The sequence below is a fragment of the Rana temporaria genome, chromosome 11 (genome assembly GCF_905171775.1).
Source record: "Rana temporaria chromosome 11, aRanTem1.1, whole genome shotgun sequence".
Classification (NCBI taxonomy): domain Eukaryota; kingdom Metazoa; phylum Chordata; class Amphibia; order Anura; family Ranidae; genus Rana; species Rana temporaria.
This window is the reverse complement of record NC_053499.1, coordinates 162,840,172-162,860,019: the sequence shown is the minus strand read 5'-3', so window position 1 is coordinate 162,860,019 and position 19,848 is coordinate 162,840,172. Positions and strand designations below refer to the sequence as shown.

The following is a 19,848-nucleotide window of genomic DNA, read 5'->3' as shown; positions in this document are numbered from 1 at the left end:
TTGGCACAGTGTCTGCGTTTGATGGGCACAGTAGCGGCGTTTTAGTAGAGTGTCTGTGTTTGATGGGCACAGTAGTGGCGTTTGGTACAGTGGCTGTGTTTGATGGGCACAGTGAGGCTGCAATTGATGGGTGTTATTTTTTTCAGAATTTGCGCCCCCCCCCTCCCAAAAAAAAATGTTGAGCACCAGCCGCCACTGCTGTCCGTACTATGGAACCTGTAGATGATTCGGTTCTCCAACATCCCAAACCCAACTTTTCGAGCCTCTCCTCTTACCCCCCGCGTCTCTGGGAGACAGAGTGCAGATCTCGGGTGAAAGTAGCACATGGATATAAATAGTCGGAGATGTATTATGCATCAGGATTTCTATGTTCTCACTTGTGCCGCGGCTTCCTCTGTGGACCTCCATAATGTAACATGATTAGCCGCTGCTAATATGTATTTCTGCCTCAGCAAATGTGGGTCAATTAGTGTCGGTGACTGTGATTGATGTCCGGGGCGGGGGCGCGGGCTGGTCGTGATCTCCAGCGCCAAGGCTATGCCGTGCGCCAAGGCACAGTTACCGAGCCATCTTTTTAGGAAACAGGAAAATTGAAGGCTTAAGTGTTTAATTTTGTCAATTATGGTGACCTGTCAGAATCGGTTAGTATCTACATCGCTGCTTAGCGGCGGCGATACGCGGTGCAATAATGATGTCTGATGCTCCATTTCCGTATTAATTGTGCCATGTAATGGTTAAAATAAAAAGAGCTTCAGAGACGTCAGAAGGGCTTGTAGATTATCCAGCCTGTTGGAAGGTTTCTGTAGTCTTAACAGGATTATTCCACTTTCCCCAGAGAGAAAGAAGTCAGCCTGGCATTGTGTGCCCTCGGGGTGTCAGCCTGGCATTGTGTGCCCTCGGGGTGTCAGCCTGGCATTGTGTGCTCTCAGGGTGTCAGCCTGGCATTGTGTGTTCTTGGTGTGTCAGCCTGGCATTGTGTGCTCTTGGGGTGTCAGCCTGGCATTGTGTGTTCTCGGGGGGTCAGCCTGGCATTGTGTGCCCTCGGGGTGTCAGCCTGGCATTATGTGCTCTCAGGGTGTCAGCCTGGCATTGTGTGCCCTCGGGGTGTCAGCCTGGCATTGTGTGCCCTCGGGGTGTCAGCCTGGCATTGTGTGCTCTCAGGGTGTCAGCCTGGCATTGTGTGCCCTCGGGGTGTCAGCCTGGCATTGTGTGCCCTCGGGGTGTCAGCCTGGCATTGTGTGTTCTTGGTGTGTCAGCCTGGCATTGTGTGCTCTTGGGGTGTCAGCCTGGCATTGTGTGTTCTCGGGGGGTCAGCCTGGCATTGTGTGCTCTTGGGGGGTCAGCCTGGCATTGTGTGTTCTCGGGGGGTCAGCCTGGCATTGTGTGCTCTTGGGGGGTCAGCCTGGCATTGTGTGCTAAAGTCTAAATGTTACTTATCACTAGACCTGAGCCTGGGACAATGCACATAGTCACCTTAATAAAATTATCATCACATCCAAGGTTCCCCATCACATCACATAGAGGTTCCATCACATCAGAGGTTCCCCATCACATCAGAGGTCCCCCATCACATTAGAGCTCCCCCCATCACATGAGAGGTTCCCCCATCACATCAGAGGTTCCCCCATCACATCACATCAGAGGTCCTCCCATCACATCACATCAGAGGTCCTCCCATCACATCAGAGGTTCCCCCATCACATCAGAGGTTCTCCCATCACATCAGAGGTTCCCCCATCACATGAGAGGTTCCCCCATCACATCAGAGGTTCCCCCATCACATCACATCAGAGGTCCTCCCATCACATCACATCAGAGGTCCTCCCATCACATCAGAGGTTCCCCCATCACATTAGAGGTTCCCCCATCACATCAGAGGTTCCCCCATCACATCAGAGGTTCTCCCATCACATCAGAGGTTCCCCCATCACATTAGAGGTTCCCCCATCACATCAGAGGTTCCCCCATCACATCAGAGGTTCTCCCATCACATCAGAGGTCCCTCTATCACATCAGAGGTCCTCTATCACATCAGAGGTCCCCCCATCACATCAGAGGTTCCCCCATCACATCAGAGGTTCCCCCATCACATCAGAGGTCCTCCTATCACATCAGAGGTTCCCCCATCACATCAGAGGTCCTCTATCACATCAGAGGTTCCCCCATCACATCAGAGGTCCTCTATCACATTAGAGGTCCCCCATCACTCCAGAGGTCCCCCCATCACATCAGAGGTCCTCCTATCACATCAGAGTTCCCCTATAACATCAAAGCCTCCTTTACTTCAGATGGCACCCTGCCTAAGAAGCACTGCTCTGGAGGACAGAGATGGCAGAGATTGTGATTACATTGTTGTTCATGAGATATCTGGCCACCAAGGAACCTGCAAGTTCCTGTGATCACCGTAAAGCTGAGCTCTGTGCCGGAAACATCTGATTTTCTCATCAGTAGTTCCTGAACGGCTGTCCGGACTTTTCCCCGAGAATTATGCCGCAGATTATGGTGGACTAACCCCAATCCTACTCCTTGTGTTTCCCTTTCAGGAAGGTCATCAAGAGAATCCCATGTAACAGTATGAAGGCGGATGCCACGCTTCCATCGGCCAGAGAAGCCAAGCTCCTGGGCAGCCTCAGGCACCCGTTCATCGTCCGTTTCTATGCCAGCTTCCTGGAGAAGGAGGATTTCTGCATTGTGACCGAGTATTGTGAGGTACTGATTACCCTTCGTTCCGGGAAGGTGTCCACATCCTCGCCTTCCCAATCCTGACAGACGGGGGCAATAGGCCAAGAATCGCACACCCTAAAAAACACAAGTGGGTTGGTTGCCCTTCAGTCCCTGTCAGGTGCAGCCTGGGAGCTCCAAGTCCCGTCCCCTGCAAAGTCTGATATATCTTGGCCCCACCCACCCACTCTCAGAAGTTCCTATAGGACCAATATTAGAATGGGCAGTCTTAGCGGCCAATAAGAACATTTGATGGTGGAGAGCCAATAGTCAACACTAATGTAATAGTGGTTTACACTGACCACCAATGTAATAGGGGTTTACACTGACCACCAATGTAATAGGGGTTTACACTGACCACCCATGTAATAGGGGTTTACACTGACCACCAATGTAATAGGGGTTTACACTGACCACTAATGTAATAGGGGTTTACACTGACCACCAATGTAATAGGGGTTTACACTGACCACCAATGTAATAGGGGTTTACACTGACCACCCATGTAATAGGGGTTTACACTGACCACCAATGTAATAGGGGTTTACACTGACCACCAATGTAATAGGGGTTTACACTGACCACCCATGTAATAGGGGTTTACACTGACCACCAATGTAATAGGGGTTTACACTGACCACCAATGTAATAGGGGTTTACACTGACCACCAATGTAATAGGGGTTTACACTGACCACTAATGTAATAGGGGTTTACACTGACCACTAATGTAATAGGGGTTTACACTGACCACCCATGTAATAGGGGTTTACACTGACCACCCATGTAATAGGGGTTTACACTGACCACCAATGTAATAGGGGTTTACACTGACCACCCATGTAATAGGGGTTTACACTGACCACCAATGTAATAGGGGTTTACACTGACCACCAATGTAATAGGGGTTTACACTGACCACCCATGTAATAGGGGTTTACACTGACCACCAATGTAATAGGGGTTTACACTGACCAGTAATGTAATAGGGGTTTACACTGACCACCCATGTAATAGGGGTTTACACTGACCACCCATGTAATAGGGGTTTACACTGACCACTAATGTAATAGGGGTTTACACTGGCCACCAATGTAATAGGGGTTTACACTGACCACCAATGTAATAGGGGTTTACACTGACCACTAATGTAATAGGGGTTTACACTGACCACCCATGTAATAGGGGTTTACACTGACCACCCATGTAATAGGGGTTTACACTGACCACTAATGTAATAGGGGTTTACACTGGCCACCAATGTAATAGGGGTTTACACTGACCACCAATGTAATAGGGGTTTACACTGACCACTAATGTAATAGGGGTTTACACTGACCACCAATGTAATAGGGGTTTACACTGACCACCAATGTAATAGGGGTTTACACTGACCACCAATGTAATAGGGGTTTACACTGACCACCAATGTAATAGGGGTTTACACTGACCACCAATGTAATAGGGATTTACACTGACCACCAATGTAATAGGGGTTTACACTGACCACCAATGTAATAGGGATTTACACTGACCACCAATGTAATAGGGGTTTACACTGACCACCAATGTAATAGGGGTTTACACTGACCACTAATGTAATAGGGGTTTACACTGACCACTAATGTAATAGGGGTTTACACTGACCACCAATGTAATAGGGGTTTACACTGACCACTAATGTAATAGGGGTTTACACTGACCACTAATGTAATAGGGTTTACACTGACCACTAATGTAATAGGGTTTACACTGACCACCCATGTAATAGGGGTTTACACTGACCACCAATGTAATAGGGGTTTACACTGACCACTAATGTAATAGGGGTTTACACCGACCACCCATGTAATAGGGGTTTACACTGACCACCCATGTAATAGGGGTTTACACTGACCACCAATGTAATAGGGGGTTACACTGACCACCAATGTAATAGGGGTTTACACTGACCACCCATGTAATAGGGGTTTACACTGACCACTAATGTAATAGGGGTTTACACTGACCACCCATGTAATAGGGGTTTACACTGACCACCCATGTAATAGGGGTTTACACTGACCAGAACGTGCTGGTGTTAGGCTTAATGACCCCAGTTGTGGGCGGGACTCTAAAGCACGCCCCTTTATCTCCCCAGTGGGCAGCATTCAGAATAGGTGAGGGAGGATATGACCTCAGGGAGGCATGATATACATATAAATACCGCCTCTATTTACATATTATTGCGGCCTCTATTTACAGTCCGGCCCGCTGAGCTCACCCTGCCACCTTGGGGACACTGACCGGGGACATTCCCTCCCATTCTCCCCACACACGTCAGGCAAGTTAGGCAGCCGCGAGGCCCCTGGGAGCACGAGGCCTTAGGCGGCCGCCTTTTTTTGCCTGATTAGAGAGCCTCCTCTGCCAAATGGTCAAGCTGGGGTGAGCTTGTAGTTCAGTTGCCATTGAAAAGTCTCTCGCTCTGCAGTTTTGTACCTTTCGATGGTCAGGGGAACTTCATGGTGCATTATGCCCTATATATATATATATCATACACTTTACAAGGCCTAGCAGTTATCCTTCAATATATAGATCATGTCTGTTTATCTGGCGATCGGCACAATTAAGTGATATGAAGGGTGTTGTTGTGAGATTTGTTTCTGGACGTATCGCCTCCCGTTACTTTTTATACAAGACGTGGTGCTGGAGAGAATTGCCTAGATTCAAGTACATGGCCGCAACTTTGCGGCGGCGTAACTTAAGGCATTTAAGCTACGCCGCCGTAAGTTAGCTAGGCAAGTACATGGGGCCATATTCTCAAATAATTTACGCCGGCGTATCAGCAGATACGCCGACGTAAGTCCGATCCTATGTTTAAGTGTATTCTCAAACTGAGATACACTTAAACATGCCTAAGGCTGCATTCACATCTAGGCGGACGAAATCGTGGCATTTTGTCGCCGCAAATCGCGGTAAAAATAGCGGCGTTTTGTACCGCGATTTGCGGCGACAAAACGCCGGTATTGTCTGCCTAGATGTGCCCCAAGATGACCCCCTCTATGGAGATGATTGCCATCTCCTAGCCGAACGCTCGAAGACGCCTGAAAAAAAGGTCCGGGACCTTTTTTCACACGGCAGGCGACAGGCGTCCGGCGTTCGGCGTGGAGATGTGAACCATCTCCATAGAGGGACATCTGTTTTCAGCCCTCTGGCGGCAGCGGCGTAGCGCTACAGGCGTAAAAACGCCTAGGTGTGAATGGGGTCTAAGATACGACGGCCTGCGCCGTTGTATCTTAGGCTGCAATATTTACGCTGACCGATAGGTGGCGATCAGCGTAGAATATGCAAATGACTAGTCACTCCGATTCTCTAACGTACGCTTGCCCGCCGTAGTGTTTTAACGTTGTTTCCGTAAGTGATACGCGGCGTAAAGATAAACACGTCCCCTAGGTGGCGTACTCAATGTTAAGTATGGCCGTCGATCCCACGTCGAAATTTGAAAATGTAACGTTGTTTGCGTAAGTCGTCCGTGAATGGCGCTGGACGCCATTTACGTTACAGTCAAAACAAATGATGTCCGTGAGACGTCATTTAGCGCAATGCACGTCGGGTAATTTACCCGACGGAGCATGCGCATTACGATCGGCGCGGGAGCGCGCCTAATTTAAATGATCCACGCCCCCTACCAGGATCATTTGAATTAGGAGGGCTTGCGCGGGTGGACTTTACGCGACGCCGCCGCAAGTTTACAGGTAAGTGGTTTGGGAATCAGGCACTTGCCACTTAAACTTGCGGCGGCGTAACGTAAAGGACATACGTTCCGCCGCCTCAGATCTTTAAGAATATGCCCCATGATTCACAATGTACTTACCTGCTAAGTTACGGCGGCGTAGCCTAAATCGGCGGGCGTAAGGGCGCCTAATTCAAATGTGTTTGAGGGGGGCGTGTTTTATGTCAATGGGGCTTGACCTTACGTTTTTTGCGAACTGCGCATGCGCCTACATTTCCCAGTGTGCATTGCGGCTAAGTACGCCGCGCGGGCCTATTGATTTTGACGTGGACGTAAACGACGTAAATCCCGATTCACGGACGACTTACGCAAACGACGTAAAAAATTCGAAATTTTGACGCGGGAACGGCGGCCATACTTGACATTACTATTCCACTAGGGCCTAGCTCTAACTTTACGCGGCCTATCTCTTACGTAAACGGCGTAAAAGTACTGCGTCTGCCGGGCGTACGTTCGTGAATCGGCGTATCTCCTCATTTACATATTCTACGCCGACCGCAATGGAAGCGCCACCTAGCGGCCATCCAAAATATTGCAATCTAAGATAGGACGGCGCAAGCCGGCGTCTCTTAGATATGTTTAAGCGTATCTCTGTTTGAAAATACACTTAAACATAAGTTGGCGTAGATTCAGAGTTAGGTCGTCTTATCTACAGATATCTACTGATAATCCGGCCTAACTCTTACTGAATCTACCTAATAATTGTCTCTTATCTGCCAGGGTGGAGATCTGGACTGCCACCTTCACCAGCTGAGAGATGGAGGACTGGCGATGGCAGAAGGACACGTCATGGAATGGTTCATCCAGCTGTTACTCGGAGTTACTTATCTTCACGAGAGGTGAGGCCCGGGACTGAAGACCAATCAATTGTACAAATACAGAAGCACAATGAGGGATATTTATCAATGGAAGCCGATAGGGAAGCACTAGATTAGCATTCATGCAAATAATTCTAAAGATATTATTTAACCATCAAGCAATTATGTAACAAAAATCTAATAATCCACCCCCGAGGTCAGTCACCCAACAGAGCATGTAAATGTGAAGATAGCAGCCCATCAAATTTAACCCGTGTGGAGGTGGGTGTGTTTATATTCTTACCATTTCCCATATCCCTGTATATTGTGTTCACTAAGATGACAATCTAAGAGCTTTTTGACATTTTTGATACTCCCTGCATACACCACCAACTGTGGAAGGGAGTGCCACATCCTTACCGCCCTAAGGCCTCGTACACACGACCGGATCTATCCGCTGGGATTGATCCGCGGATCAGTTCCAGCAGACAAATCCGGTCGTGTGTAGGCCCGAGCGGACATTTTTAGGCGGAGATTTCTCCAGCCGACGGATTTCCAGCGGATAAATATTTCTTAGCATGCTAAGAAATCTATCCGCTGGAATCCAGTCCAGTGGATTGATCCGGTCGTCTGTACAGACTCACCGGATCAATCCGTCCGCTCTCCTCCCTCGCATGCGTCGTAATGATTCGACGCATGCGTGGAAGTAATTACCTTCCAGCGTCGCGCACGTCACTGCGTCATCATCGCGGCGACAGCTAGACACGTCACTGCGGATGGATTCCGCGCGGATTTCGATCTGATGGTGAGTACAAGCCATCAGATCGAAATCCGCCAGAGGATTTATCCGCTGGGAACGGTCCGGCGGACCGTTTCCAGCCGATATCCTCTGGTGTGTACGGGGCCTTACAGTAAAGAACCCCTTATGAAGTCCCCAGTAGAGCCCCCCCTTTACATCAGGTGTCCCCAATATCTCCTTTTCATCAGGTGTCTTCAACAGAGTCCCCATTTACATCAAGTGTCCCGAGTAGGGTCCCCCTTTACATCAGGTGTCCCCAGTAGAGCCCCCTTTTACATCAGGTGTCCCCAATAGAGTCCCTCTTTAAATCAAGTGTCCCCCTTTACATCAGGTGTCCCCAGTAGAGTCCCCCTTTACATCAGGTGTCCCCAATAGAGTCCCTCTTTAAATCAAGTGTCCCCCTTTACATCAGGTGTCCCCAGTAGAGTCCAACTTTACATCAGGTGTCCTCAATAGAGTCCCCCTTTACATCAGGTGTCTTCAAATAGAGTCCCCCTTTACATCAGGTGTCCCCAGTAGAGCCCCCTTTTACATCAGGTGTCGCCAGTAGAGCCCCCTTTTACATCAGGTGTCCCCAGTAGAGTCCCCCTTTATATCAAAAATAAATCTAAATGATTGTTTTTTGTTCTTCTTCCTCCTTTCCCACAAGTTCTACTTTAGAATTTCCCTTTCCCATTCATTTAAACTTTCCATTTAAAAAAAATAAATAATTGGATGTAAGACAAATCTGCAATATTTTTCCATCTGATTTCCATCCGGCCCAGAAGAAATGTTGCCGATGCGCCGATGCGCCGGGAGCTGCGATAAGCAGCAGATGCCCTTTATGTTTTCTGGATAGCGTCTGACGACATCATTGTTTGGTACATCTGCAGCCTTTTCCCCACCGCCGGTGATATTCTCATCAGACTTTGTGTTTGTTATAATTCCAGACTTGTTTTGCACAGAGATTTAAAGACAAAAAACATCTTTCTAAAGAACGGAACGCTTAAAATCGGTGAGTAGGTCTGTTTATGCCGCAATTACTGTATATATAGTGCGACTTACAGTGTATGGAAAAGCTAAGGCCCGGATTCACAGAGACTTACGATGACGTATCTCCAGATACGCCGTCGTAAGTCCAAATGTGTGCCGTCGTATCTATACGCTTATTCAGGAAATCAGATACGCCTGAATTTTGCCAAGATACGACCAACGTAAGTCTCCTACGCCGTCGTACCTTGTTCATATTTACGCTGGCCGCTAGGGGCGCTTCTGTTGATTTACACGTCGAATATGTAAATGAGCTAGATACGCCGATTCACGAACGTACTTGCGCCCGTCGCTGTAATCTACGTCGTTTACGTAAGGCGTTTTTCGGTCGTAAAGTTAAACCACCAAAAAGCTGGTCTAAGTCGTTTAGGGTATGGACATCGGAACTGCCGTCGGATTTTACATCGGGTGCGTAAGTCGTACGTGAATGGGGCTGGGCGTAAGTTACGTTCACGTCGTACGCATTGAGCCGTCGTATCATAGGGAGTATTTGCGACATAATTCTGAGCATGCGCGCATGCGCCGTTCGTTCGGCCATGCATTTACATGGGGTCACGCTTCATTATAATACTACACGCCCACTGCCTTGCTACTTTGAATTAGGCGGGCTTACGTCGGCCCATTTACGTTACGCCGGCGTAAATATGGGAGCAAGTGCTTTGTGAATACTCAGCTTGCCTCTCAATGTTACGCCGGCATAGCGCATATGAGATGCGCTATGCCTATCTAAAGATGCGCCGATCTCTCTGGATCTGGCCCTAAATGTTTTTTTTTATTATTGGATAGAGTAGGGCAGGGATATGCAATTAGCGGACCTCCAGCTGTTGCAAAACTACAAGTCCCATCATGCCTCTGAGTGTCATGCTTGTGGCTGTCAGAGTCTTGCTATGCCTCATGGGACTTGTAGTTCTGCAACAGCTGGAGGTCCACTAATTGCATATCCCTGGAGTAGGGAATGGATAAGACGTATGACAGATACGTTTGTGTGCCACCAGGGAGATTTCTCTTCTCTTCCCTTTCCAAAGAAGTAATAGAAAGTCAGTGGAAATCTCTCCAAAGCCAGAGGAGGTTTCTTCTCAGGTCTCCTTCACACCAGCCTGGGGAAAAAAACAAAGATTCCAAACCTGAGACTCCCCAAACTCTTCAGTTTATCCACCAATCGTGAAGTTTTAGTGCAAATGTTTTTGTAAATATACAACAGTTTGTTTTTTGGCACCGTTTGAGGTGGCTGTACTCACTGGTTCTCCATCAGACATTGAGGTGGGTGTACTCACTGGTTCTCCATCAGACATTGAGGTGGGTGTACTCACTGGTTCTCCAACAGACATTGAGGTGGGTATACTCACTGGTTCTCCATCAGACATTGAGGTGGGTGTACTCACTGGTTCTCCATCAGACATTGAGGTGGGTGTACTCACTGGTTCTCCAACAGACATTGAGGTGGGTGTACTCACTGGTTCTCCATCAGACATTGAGGTGGGTACTCACTGGTTCTCCATCAGACATTGAGGTGGGTGTACTCACTGGTTCTCCATCAGACATTGAGGTGGGTACTCACTGGTTCTCCAACAGACATTGAGGTGAGTGTACTCACTGGTTCTCCAACAGAGATTGAGGTGGGTACTCACTGGCTATCCAACTGAGTGTGAAGTGGCTATACTTACTAGCTCTCCAACAGAGTTTGACGTGGGTATACTTCCAGTGGAGTTTGAGGTGGGTGTCCTTACTGGTTACTGGTTCTCCATCAGACTTTGAGGTGGGTGTACTCACTGGCTCTATCATAGAGTTGGAGGTGGATGTACTCACTGGCTTTATCATAGAGTTGGAGGTGGATGTACTCACTGGCTCTATCATAGAGTTCGAGGTGGATGTACTCACTGGCTCTATCATAGAGTTTGAGGTGGATGTACTCACTGACTCTATCATAGAGTTTGAGGTGGATGTACTCACTGGCTCTATCATAGAGTTTGAGGTGGGTGTACTCACTGGCTCTATCATAGAGTTGGAGGTGGGTGTACTCACTGGCTCTATCATAGAGTTGGAGGTGAGTGTACTCACTGGCTCTATCATAGACTTTGAGGTGGATGTACTCACCAGCTCTCTCTTTGAGGTGGTCCTAAAAAGAGGCCTTAAAAGATGAATTTCCACCAATCAACCTTCCATCTTTTATCAAACACCTATGGAGCCCCATAACATTCACCGAGCCCAACAATCTTATGGGAGGTCCCATCGATCAGCCACTTGTGTTGTGAACTCTCACTATTCTATCTATAAGAAAAGAATAAAGAAACACATGAAGACTGCAGATATTTGTTCTCTGGAAATCTGTCCTCCTAGATAATCATTTGGGATGTGAAAGTTGCAATCCTCCTCCTATGTGCTGCTGGGATCTGTAGAATTGGGTCTCGGACTTTCCTTGTAAGCCTCTTTGGTATTAGGCCCCCCCGGTCCCGGCCCTGGCTCCGGTCCCGGCTCACAGATGCCGCCCCTTTTCCTCCGGGTTTTCATTGTGATTTTTGGTCAGGATTTTGGGCCAGATTCACAAAAGAGATACGACGGCGTATCTCCTGATACGACGTCATATCTCTGTGATCCGCCCGTCGTAACTATGCGGCTGATTCATAGAATCAGGTTACGCTTAGATAGCCCTAAGATCCGACAGGTGTAATTGACTTACACCGTCGGATCTTAGGCTGCAATTCTAGGCCGGCCGCTAGGTGGCGATTCCATTGCGGTCGGCGTAGAATATGCAAATGACTAGTTACGGCGATTCACGAACGTACGCTTTACCTGTCGCTCTAAATTTCCGTCGTTTCCGTTGAGATACGCCGCGTAAAACTAAGGCTGCCCTCTAGGTGGCCTAGCCAATGTTAAGTATGGCCGTCGTTCCCGCGTCGAAATTTTAAAATTGACGTCATTGGCGTAAGTCGTCCGTGAATGGCGCTGGACGCCATTTACGTTAACGTCAAAACCAATGACGTCCTTGCGACGTCATTTAGCGCAATGCACATTGGTAATTTGACGGACGGAGCATGCGCAGTACGTTCGGCGTGGGAACGCGCCTAATTTAAATGGTGCCCGCCCCATTTGAATTAGGCGGGCTTGCGCCGAGCAGATTTACGTTACACCGCCGCAAGTTTACAGGTAAGAGCTTTGTGAATCAGGCACTTACGCTGTAAACCTGCGGCGGTGTAACGTAAATGGGATATGTTACGGCGCCGCAGCGTAACGTATTTGTACCTGAATCTGGCCCTTTGTTTCTTCTCTGAGTATTATTTCCAAGATTCCCCCTGAAAAGGAATGCATTAGGAAAAGAACGGTAGATATAACATTGGAGATGAAAACAAGGAATAAGTTACAGGCAGAAAATAAAATAAAGCGGAGAACGTTTTCCCGGCCCGGTGATGTATAAAGCAATTAGATGTGTTCTGACCTCCGTCTGCTACCTGAGAACCTCGTTTGAGTTGTTTTTATGATGCATTATGTATAAGTGTCAGATAAAAGCCTTTCCTCTGAGGCCGGCTCTCCTCTCCACAACACTATCACACAAATGGATCGCTTTGTTTTTACATTTACAATCTTACTAGGAACTCCGCTGGAAAATGATAACAAGTTCCCGGGAAAACTATCCGTATTTGCCGTGTTTGTAGCTTTCTTAGGGCCGGTGACTTGTCGTTACGGTTCCCCTATCCAGATGGTTCCTGTAAGGACTGCGCAGGCGCAATCCTTGCCGACGGAAATCTCCGAACCTCGGCCGGCATCCAGGCTCATTCCTTAACATCCCTGTGGATTGGAGGATGTTAAAAAAAGAGCCAGGAGGCCGAGCGAGCGAAGCGAGGACGTGAGGCCGACTGTCCACTTTCCTCAAATTCCACTTCGCCCTGGATGCCGGCCAAGATTCGGAGATTTCCGTCGGAAAGGATTGCGCCTGCGCAGTCCTTACAGGAACCATCTGGATAGCCGGAACCATATTGGCAGATCACCGGTTCACACAAAGAACGCATTTCTGTGCAGGTGAAGGTTCTGCATGTGGGAGATGTAATGTATTGGTAGGGGCATAAGCGTGCGCACAGGGTGTGCCAGGGGTGCCTGGGCACACCCTAATCTCCAAGAGAAAACAAATGCCCGTCAGTGCAGCTTCATCAGTGTAGCTTCATTAGTGCCCACCAGTGCAGCTTCATCAGGGCCCATCAGTGAATCCTCATCAGGGCCCATCAGTGCAGCCTCATCAGGGCCCATCAGTATAGCTTCATCAGCGTCGCCTGATCAGTGCCCATCAGTGCAGCCTCATCAGTGCCCACCAATGCAGCTTCATCAATGCAGCCTCACCAGTGTTCATCAATGCTGCCTCATCAGTGCCCATAAGTGCAGCCTCATCATTATCCTGGTCGGACTTTATAGGCAAGACGACAACAGGAATAGCAAAAAATAGTTTTATTGCAAAAAATAAATATAAACAGAACAACACAGGGTTCAATGATAAAAAACATTCAAGATATTATAAGCATGAGTTGTATCCCTTGTGCGTATACGCGTTTCACCGCGAGGCTTCCTCAGGAGGAACAACAAGAGAAGACAATGGTAGAGAATAAATCTCACTATCTTGGGGCAATTGGTGCCAGATATGAAAATATATATCCAAGTATCGGAGACTCTATGAATGTTTATTTTTTTATTTTTGTTTATATATATATATTTTTTTTATTATTAAAGGGCCCAGAGGTCTCCAGGGCCCTGGATGGCAACTCCCCTTTTTAAAAACAAAAAATATATTTTTTTATATATATTTTTTATTTATTTTTATTTTTATTAAAGGGCTCAGAGGTCCCCAGATTATTTCTTCTTTTTTTTGTAAAGGGCCCCCCCCGCCTCTCAATTCACGGTAGCCCCCCCTCTTCTTAATTTTAGGCGACAGCACCCCCCCCCCCCGGTTCTCTGCTCCAGGGGGCCCATGCCTGAAGCTGTCTAAGGGGCCCCATAATTCCTAATGGCGGCCCTGGATCCAGAACAGTGGTAGAAGAAGCTCATTGGCTCCAAATGTGGTTGTCCTGCCTATAAAGTCCGACCATCGGTTATTCTTTTTTGGGTACGCCCCCTTTTTCTCCTATACTATACGCATGTGGCAATGTGAGTGCTTTCCCCCTTTTTTCATCATTCATCTAATTGTCTTCATTCTATTGGTGGATTAGGTGACTTTGGAGTGTCTCGTGTCCTCGTGTCATCGGACCTGGCAACCACCATCACCGGCACCGCGTCCTACATGAGCCCCGAAATCTTCACCCGCAACGGCTACAACTCCAAGTCTGATATCTGGTGAGTCCTTCTGGGCAATTCTTCTTCTCATTCCTAATACAGACCGGGACTCACAAAGTGAACGTTCGTCATTGGGACCGTTCAGAAATGTTATGCCTAAGGCCCCTTTCACACTGACGCGTTTTCAGGCGCCTCAGTGCTAAAAATAGCGCTGCTATACTGCCTGAAAAAATCGTGCCCTGCAGGCTTCAATGTGAAAGCCTGAGGGTTTTCTCACTGAAGCGGTGCGCTAGCAGGACCGCTCCAAAAGTCCTGCTAGCCGCATCTCCGGATACGCCGTCGTAACTCTGAGTGTGCGGGGTCGTATCTATGCGCCTGATTCTTAGAATCATTTACGCATAGATTTCCCTAAGATCCGACCGGCGTAAGTCTCTTACACCGTCGTATCTTAGGCTGCATATTTACGCTGGCCGCTAGGTGGCGCTTCTGTAGATTTACGCAAAGAATATGCAAATTAGGTAGATACGCCGATTCAGAAACGTACGTCCGCCTGGGGCATTTTTTTACATCATTTGCGTAAGGCTTTTTCCGGCGTAAAGTTACCCCTCATAAAGCAGGGGTAATTCATGTTAGGTATGGACTTCGGAAACGCACGAACAGCGTCGTATTTTACATCCTTTACGTAAGTCGTTCGCGAATACGGCTGTACGTAAGTTCTGTTCGCGTCGAAAGCATTGACAGTTTGTGGCGTAATTTGGAGCATGCGCACTTGGAAATGTTCACGGACGGCGCATGCACCGTTCGTAAAAAAATGTCAATTACGTGGGGTCACAAGTAATTTAAATAAAACACGCCCACATCATCCACATTTGAATTAGGCGGGCTTATGCCGACACATTTACACTACGCCGCCGTAACTTAGGGCGCAAGTTCTTTCTGAATACGGAACTTGCGGCCTAAGTTACGGCGGCGTAATGTATCTGAGATACACTCCGCCCGCCGATAGATATGAAAATGTATCTGAATCCGGGCCAGGGTCTGTCGGGTGTGCCTGGGCACACCCTTATCACCCCATGTGAATAAGCATTATCCAGGGGCGGCACCAGGTGGGTGGTTGGGGGATGCCAGTGGCCGGTGTGAATGCCCCCCAATGTATTAAAGGCTAGGTTCAACTGTAGGAACACATTACACTCGTGTTTAGGGTGTAGGGTAATATGCTGCCAATCAACTGTCTCCCACCACCAGAGCCTCCTCCCTGGAGCTCCCTGGCGTTGGAGCTTTGTGGCACACACCCTAATGCAATAGGCTGCACACACCCAGGGGCGGACTGACAACTCATGGGGCCCCCGGGCAATAGAAGATTATGGGGCCCCCGGGTTTACAGATGGCCACCAAGCCAGGAGGCATTACAGAGGCGGGGCAGCTAAAATCTCAGGATTTTCACATCAAAATCATGTCGGTTTTGGACATTTCAGGGACAGATGTAAAAAAACACAGATTTTTACATACTGTCCCTGGTTTTACTGAGCCTGGCAACCTTGATGGGGCCCCCTAGTGGCATGGGGCCCTCGGGCAGTGCGCGAGTGCCTCAATGGTCAGTCCGCCCCTGCACACACCTATGCTGCCTGGGTGGAAGAAAGTCGGGTTACCTTAGGTCGGGGGGGGTAGGCTCACAGGGTAAGTACAGTTTTTCTAGAAGTCTCTTCACAGTGTAAATGTTTTACTGGGAAGATTGCGCAGATCTTCCGCTCCCGGCGGCTCCCCGCGTCCTACTGAACAAATAAAAGCTAACTAAGCTGTAAAGTTTCCGCTACATTAAAGCTGCCCGTGCGGCCCGCGTGACGCATCTTCTCTGAGTTATGTTGCCCCAGTTGTCCAATAATTACTCCTCGTTTATTAGATCTTCCTGTTATCTGAATTCATTACATGTCCAGCGTGGCGATGTTTGAAATAAAGGCCGTCTCCTGCTCCTTCATCTTCTATATAGGTTAAATCTCCCCTCCATTTGTAAGATTAATGGCCTCTGCGAGAGTCAACAGGAGACATAAAGATGTCACATCAAGAAGCCGCCGTGTTTAAGACATCCTGACACCATTCCGTCCCCCTTTATCAGCACTTAACAAGCTGTGTCTTGATGTACCATAAGCTAAATGGCCTGGATGGCAATGAAAGGCGCCCATCCAGCGGCTGTAATGTATTGCTATAACTCATCCCATCAATGGCTTCGGCTAATAATAAGCCATAGGCTGGTGGCTGTGACTCGGCCCAGCGTGGGCTCCTTGTTAGTGTTCCTTCTGTCAGATCAGAATACTTTACCGAGCCCAGCAGTCAATATGGGAATGAACAGAGAGGCGGAACACATGCGGTCTGATCGAGGGGGGGGGTTGTCTGTGGGCAGAACTGCGTTTTACTATAGAAAACACAAAGTACGTCTCATCATAGGCCTTATTACCCTAACAACATCATCATGCCCGTATCACCCAATGTTCTCATGTGGGACAGAGGTAAACCATAAACACAAAGTGTGAAGGCAAAGGACATACCCCCTGCTACGTCCCCAGTTATGTGGGTCACGAAGAATTAATAATAAGAAAAATGATTGGAAAGTCTTTGTACTGTAGTCAGGGGTGGTGATGGGGGCAGGGTGAAGTATGGCAGCCCTTGGGGCGGCATTACCAACCAATACCAGAATTATTAGAATTTGTCTGCCACACCCTGTCCCAAGTAAAGCATTGAAGGTCTACTGGAAACATCTTCTCTACTGGAAACATCTTCTCTACTGGACACACCTTCTCTACTGGACACACCTTCTCTACTGGACACACCTTCTCTACTGGAAACATCTTCTCTACTGGACACACCTTCTCTACTGGACACGTCTTCTCTACAGGACACGTCTTCTCTACTGGACACATCTTCTCTACTGGACACCTTCACTATTGGACACATCTTCTCTACTGGACACATCTTCTCTACTGGACACATCTTCTCTACTGGACACATCTTCTCTACTGGACACCTTCACTATTGGACACCCCTTCTCTACTGGACACATCTTCTCTACTGGACACCTTCACTATTGGACACATCTTCTCTTCTGGAAACATCTTCTCTACTGGACACACCTTCTCTACTGGACACACCTTCTCTACTGGACACACCTTCTCTACTGGACACGTCTTCTCTACTGGACACGTCTTCTCTACAGGACACGTCTTCTCTACAGGACACGTCTTCTCTACAGGACACGTCTTCTCTACTGGACAGGTCTTCTCTACTGGACAGGTCTTCTCTACTGGAAACATCTTCTCTACTGGACACACCTTCTCTACTGGACACACCTTCTCTACTGGACACGTCTTCTCTACTGGACACGTCTTCTCTACAGGACACCTTCACTACTGGACACACCTTCTCTACTGGACATGTCTTCTCTACAGGACACGTCTTCTCTACTGGACACATCTTCTCTACTGGAAACATCTTCTCTATTGTACACATCTTCTCTACTGGACACCTTCTCTACTGGACACGTCTTCTCTACAGGACACGTCTTCTCTACAGGACACGTCTTCTCTACAGGACACGTCTTCTCTATTGGACACATCTTCTCTACTGGAAACATCTTCTCCACTGGACACACCTTCTCTACTGGACACGTCTTCTCTACTGGACATGTCTTCTCTACTGGACACATCTTCTCTATTGGACACACCTTCTCTACTGGACACACCTTCTCTACTGGACACACCTTTTCTATTGGACACGTCTTCTCTACTGGACACGTCTTCTCTATTGGACACATCTTTTTTACTGGTCACATCTTCTCTACTGGACACATCTTCTCTACTGGACACGTCTTCTCTACTGGACACGTCTTCTCGACTGGATACGTCTTCTCTACAGGACACGTCTTCTCTACTGGACACGTCTTCTCTACTGGACACCTTCTCTACTGGACACGTCTTCTCTACAAGACACGTCTTCTCTACCGGACACGTCTTCTCTACTGGATACATCTTCTCTACTGGGCACATCTTCTCTACTGGACACATCTTCTCTACTGGACACGTCTTCTCTACTGGACACGTCTTCTCTACTGGATACGTCTTCTCTACAGGACACGTCTTCTCTACAGGACACGTCTTCTCTACTGGACACGTCTTCTCTACAGGACACGTCTTCTCTATTGGACACGTCTTCTCTATTGGACACATCTTCTCTACTGGACACACCTTCTCTACTGGACAAAAAGTGCTCTGGTCTTTGGGCAGCCAAATGGTCTGGGGCTGAAGTGGTTAAACCATCACTTCTCCCTTGACTAGAGAAGGTGCCAAAGCTAAATTTGCCTCGCACTCTACGCTAGGAAGGTTCTACATTTGTATCCTATGTTTGAATTTCCATTTGCCAAAGCTTGTAGTTCCTCCCCGTCCTCAGGCTCCTGAAGTCTGCTGTACAGCGTATTCCGGCCACATAACCGTCTTGTCTCTGTGTAGACGCTAATGAAAACATCTGATGGTGTGGAAGGGAATTAGGGGGGCTTTTGGGGCCGGAAATGGCACATTGTTGCCTCTAATGAGCGGACAGTTTTGTGAGGACCGGTGACAGAACTGGCACAATCAGGTCGTGGGATCCCACTTGTCCTTGCCACCTTCTCTTGTGATGGCGTGTCGGGAGCTCCGATCTCTCCCTGGATATTTTCTGCTTCAATAGAACCATCTGTAGATTTCCAGGTATTAGAAGAAAACATCTGCGAAATCCCTGCATAGCTGAGGATAAATCCGAGCCTCTTTACCTCTAACATGTTGGTTATTATTATTATTTTTTAAGTAGCATTGAGGCAGGAAGGTCTCGTATGTGTATAATGGAAGGGGATGATGGAGTTGTAGGATGCATGAAGGCGACATCAAACAGAAGGCAGGGATACTAACCGACCTTTAGATAGGTAGGTGGGAAAACGTAGAATATTTAGGTAACAGACACACCGGCTCCACTACACTGATTGCACAGACCAGGTCAGGAATAATCACCCAAACCACCCCCAGCACATTGTAGAAGTGTCTTCTCAAGAGATTTCCAAAGTCCAGCCCTTCCAGGAGGCACGATGACTTCATCTGCGCCTCCCGGAAGAGTAGGAAGTCAGGCCAAGGTTAGGATTTTTATTTATTTATTTAATCTAGCCAGCGCGGTCTCTATTCCTGACCTACCACTACTTACAGGCGTGCCTGAATTACACAGAAGACCCTATTTATATAAGGTTCCCCAACATGATGGCCATCTGAGATCTCCAGAGCTTTCAGTGTCCAACTGGATGGGCTTCTTTGTGGGACTGCCAATTCCCCTGCAGGCTCCACTCCATCTGCAATAATGGCATAGTGCCACCTCAAATGATGCCAGTTTCCCCCTCAAATGCAGCCAGTTTGGCCCTCAAATGCAGCCTGTTTGGCCCTCAAATGCAGCCAGTTTCCCCACCAAATG

At 48.1% G+C, this 19,848-nt stretch overlaps 1 protein-coding gene across 1 annotated transcript in view; it reads left to right on the top strand.

The window, feature by feature from the left end:
* Positions 1–19,848, top strand: part of LOC120916855 — a 167,856-nt gene that overhangs the window by 43,788 nt on the left and 104,220 nt on the right. The window contains exons 2-5 of the mRNA XM_040327798.1: positions 2,544–2,709; positions 7,213–7,331; positions 9,018–9,082; positions 14,307–14,430. Of these exons, the coding sequence (XP_040183732.1) occupies positions 2,544–2,709; positions 7,213–7,331; positions 9,018–9,082; positions 14,307–14,430 (474 nt within the window). The remainder of the gene's footprint in view (positions 1–2,543; positions 2,710–7,212; positions 7,332–9,017; positions 9,083–14,306; positions 14,431–19,848) is intronic.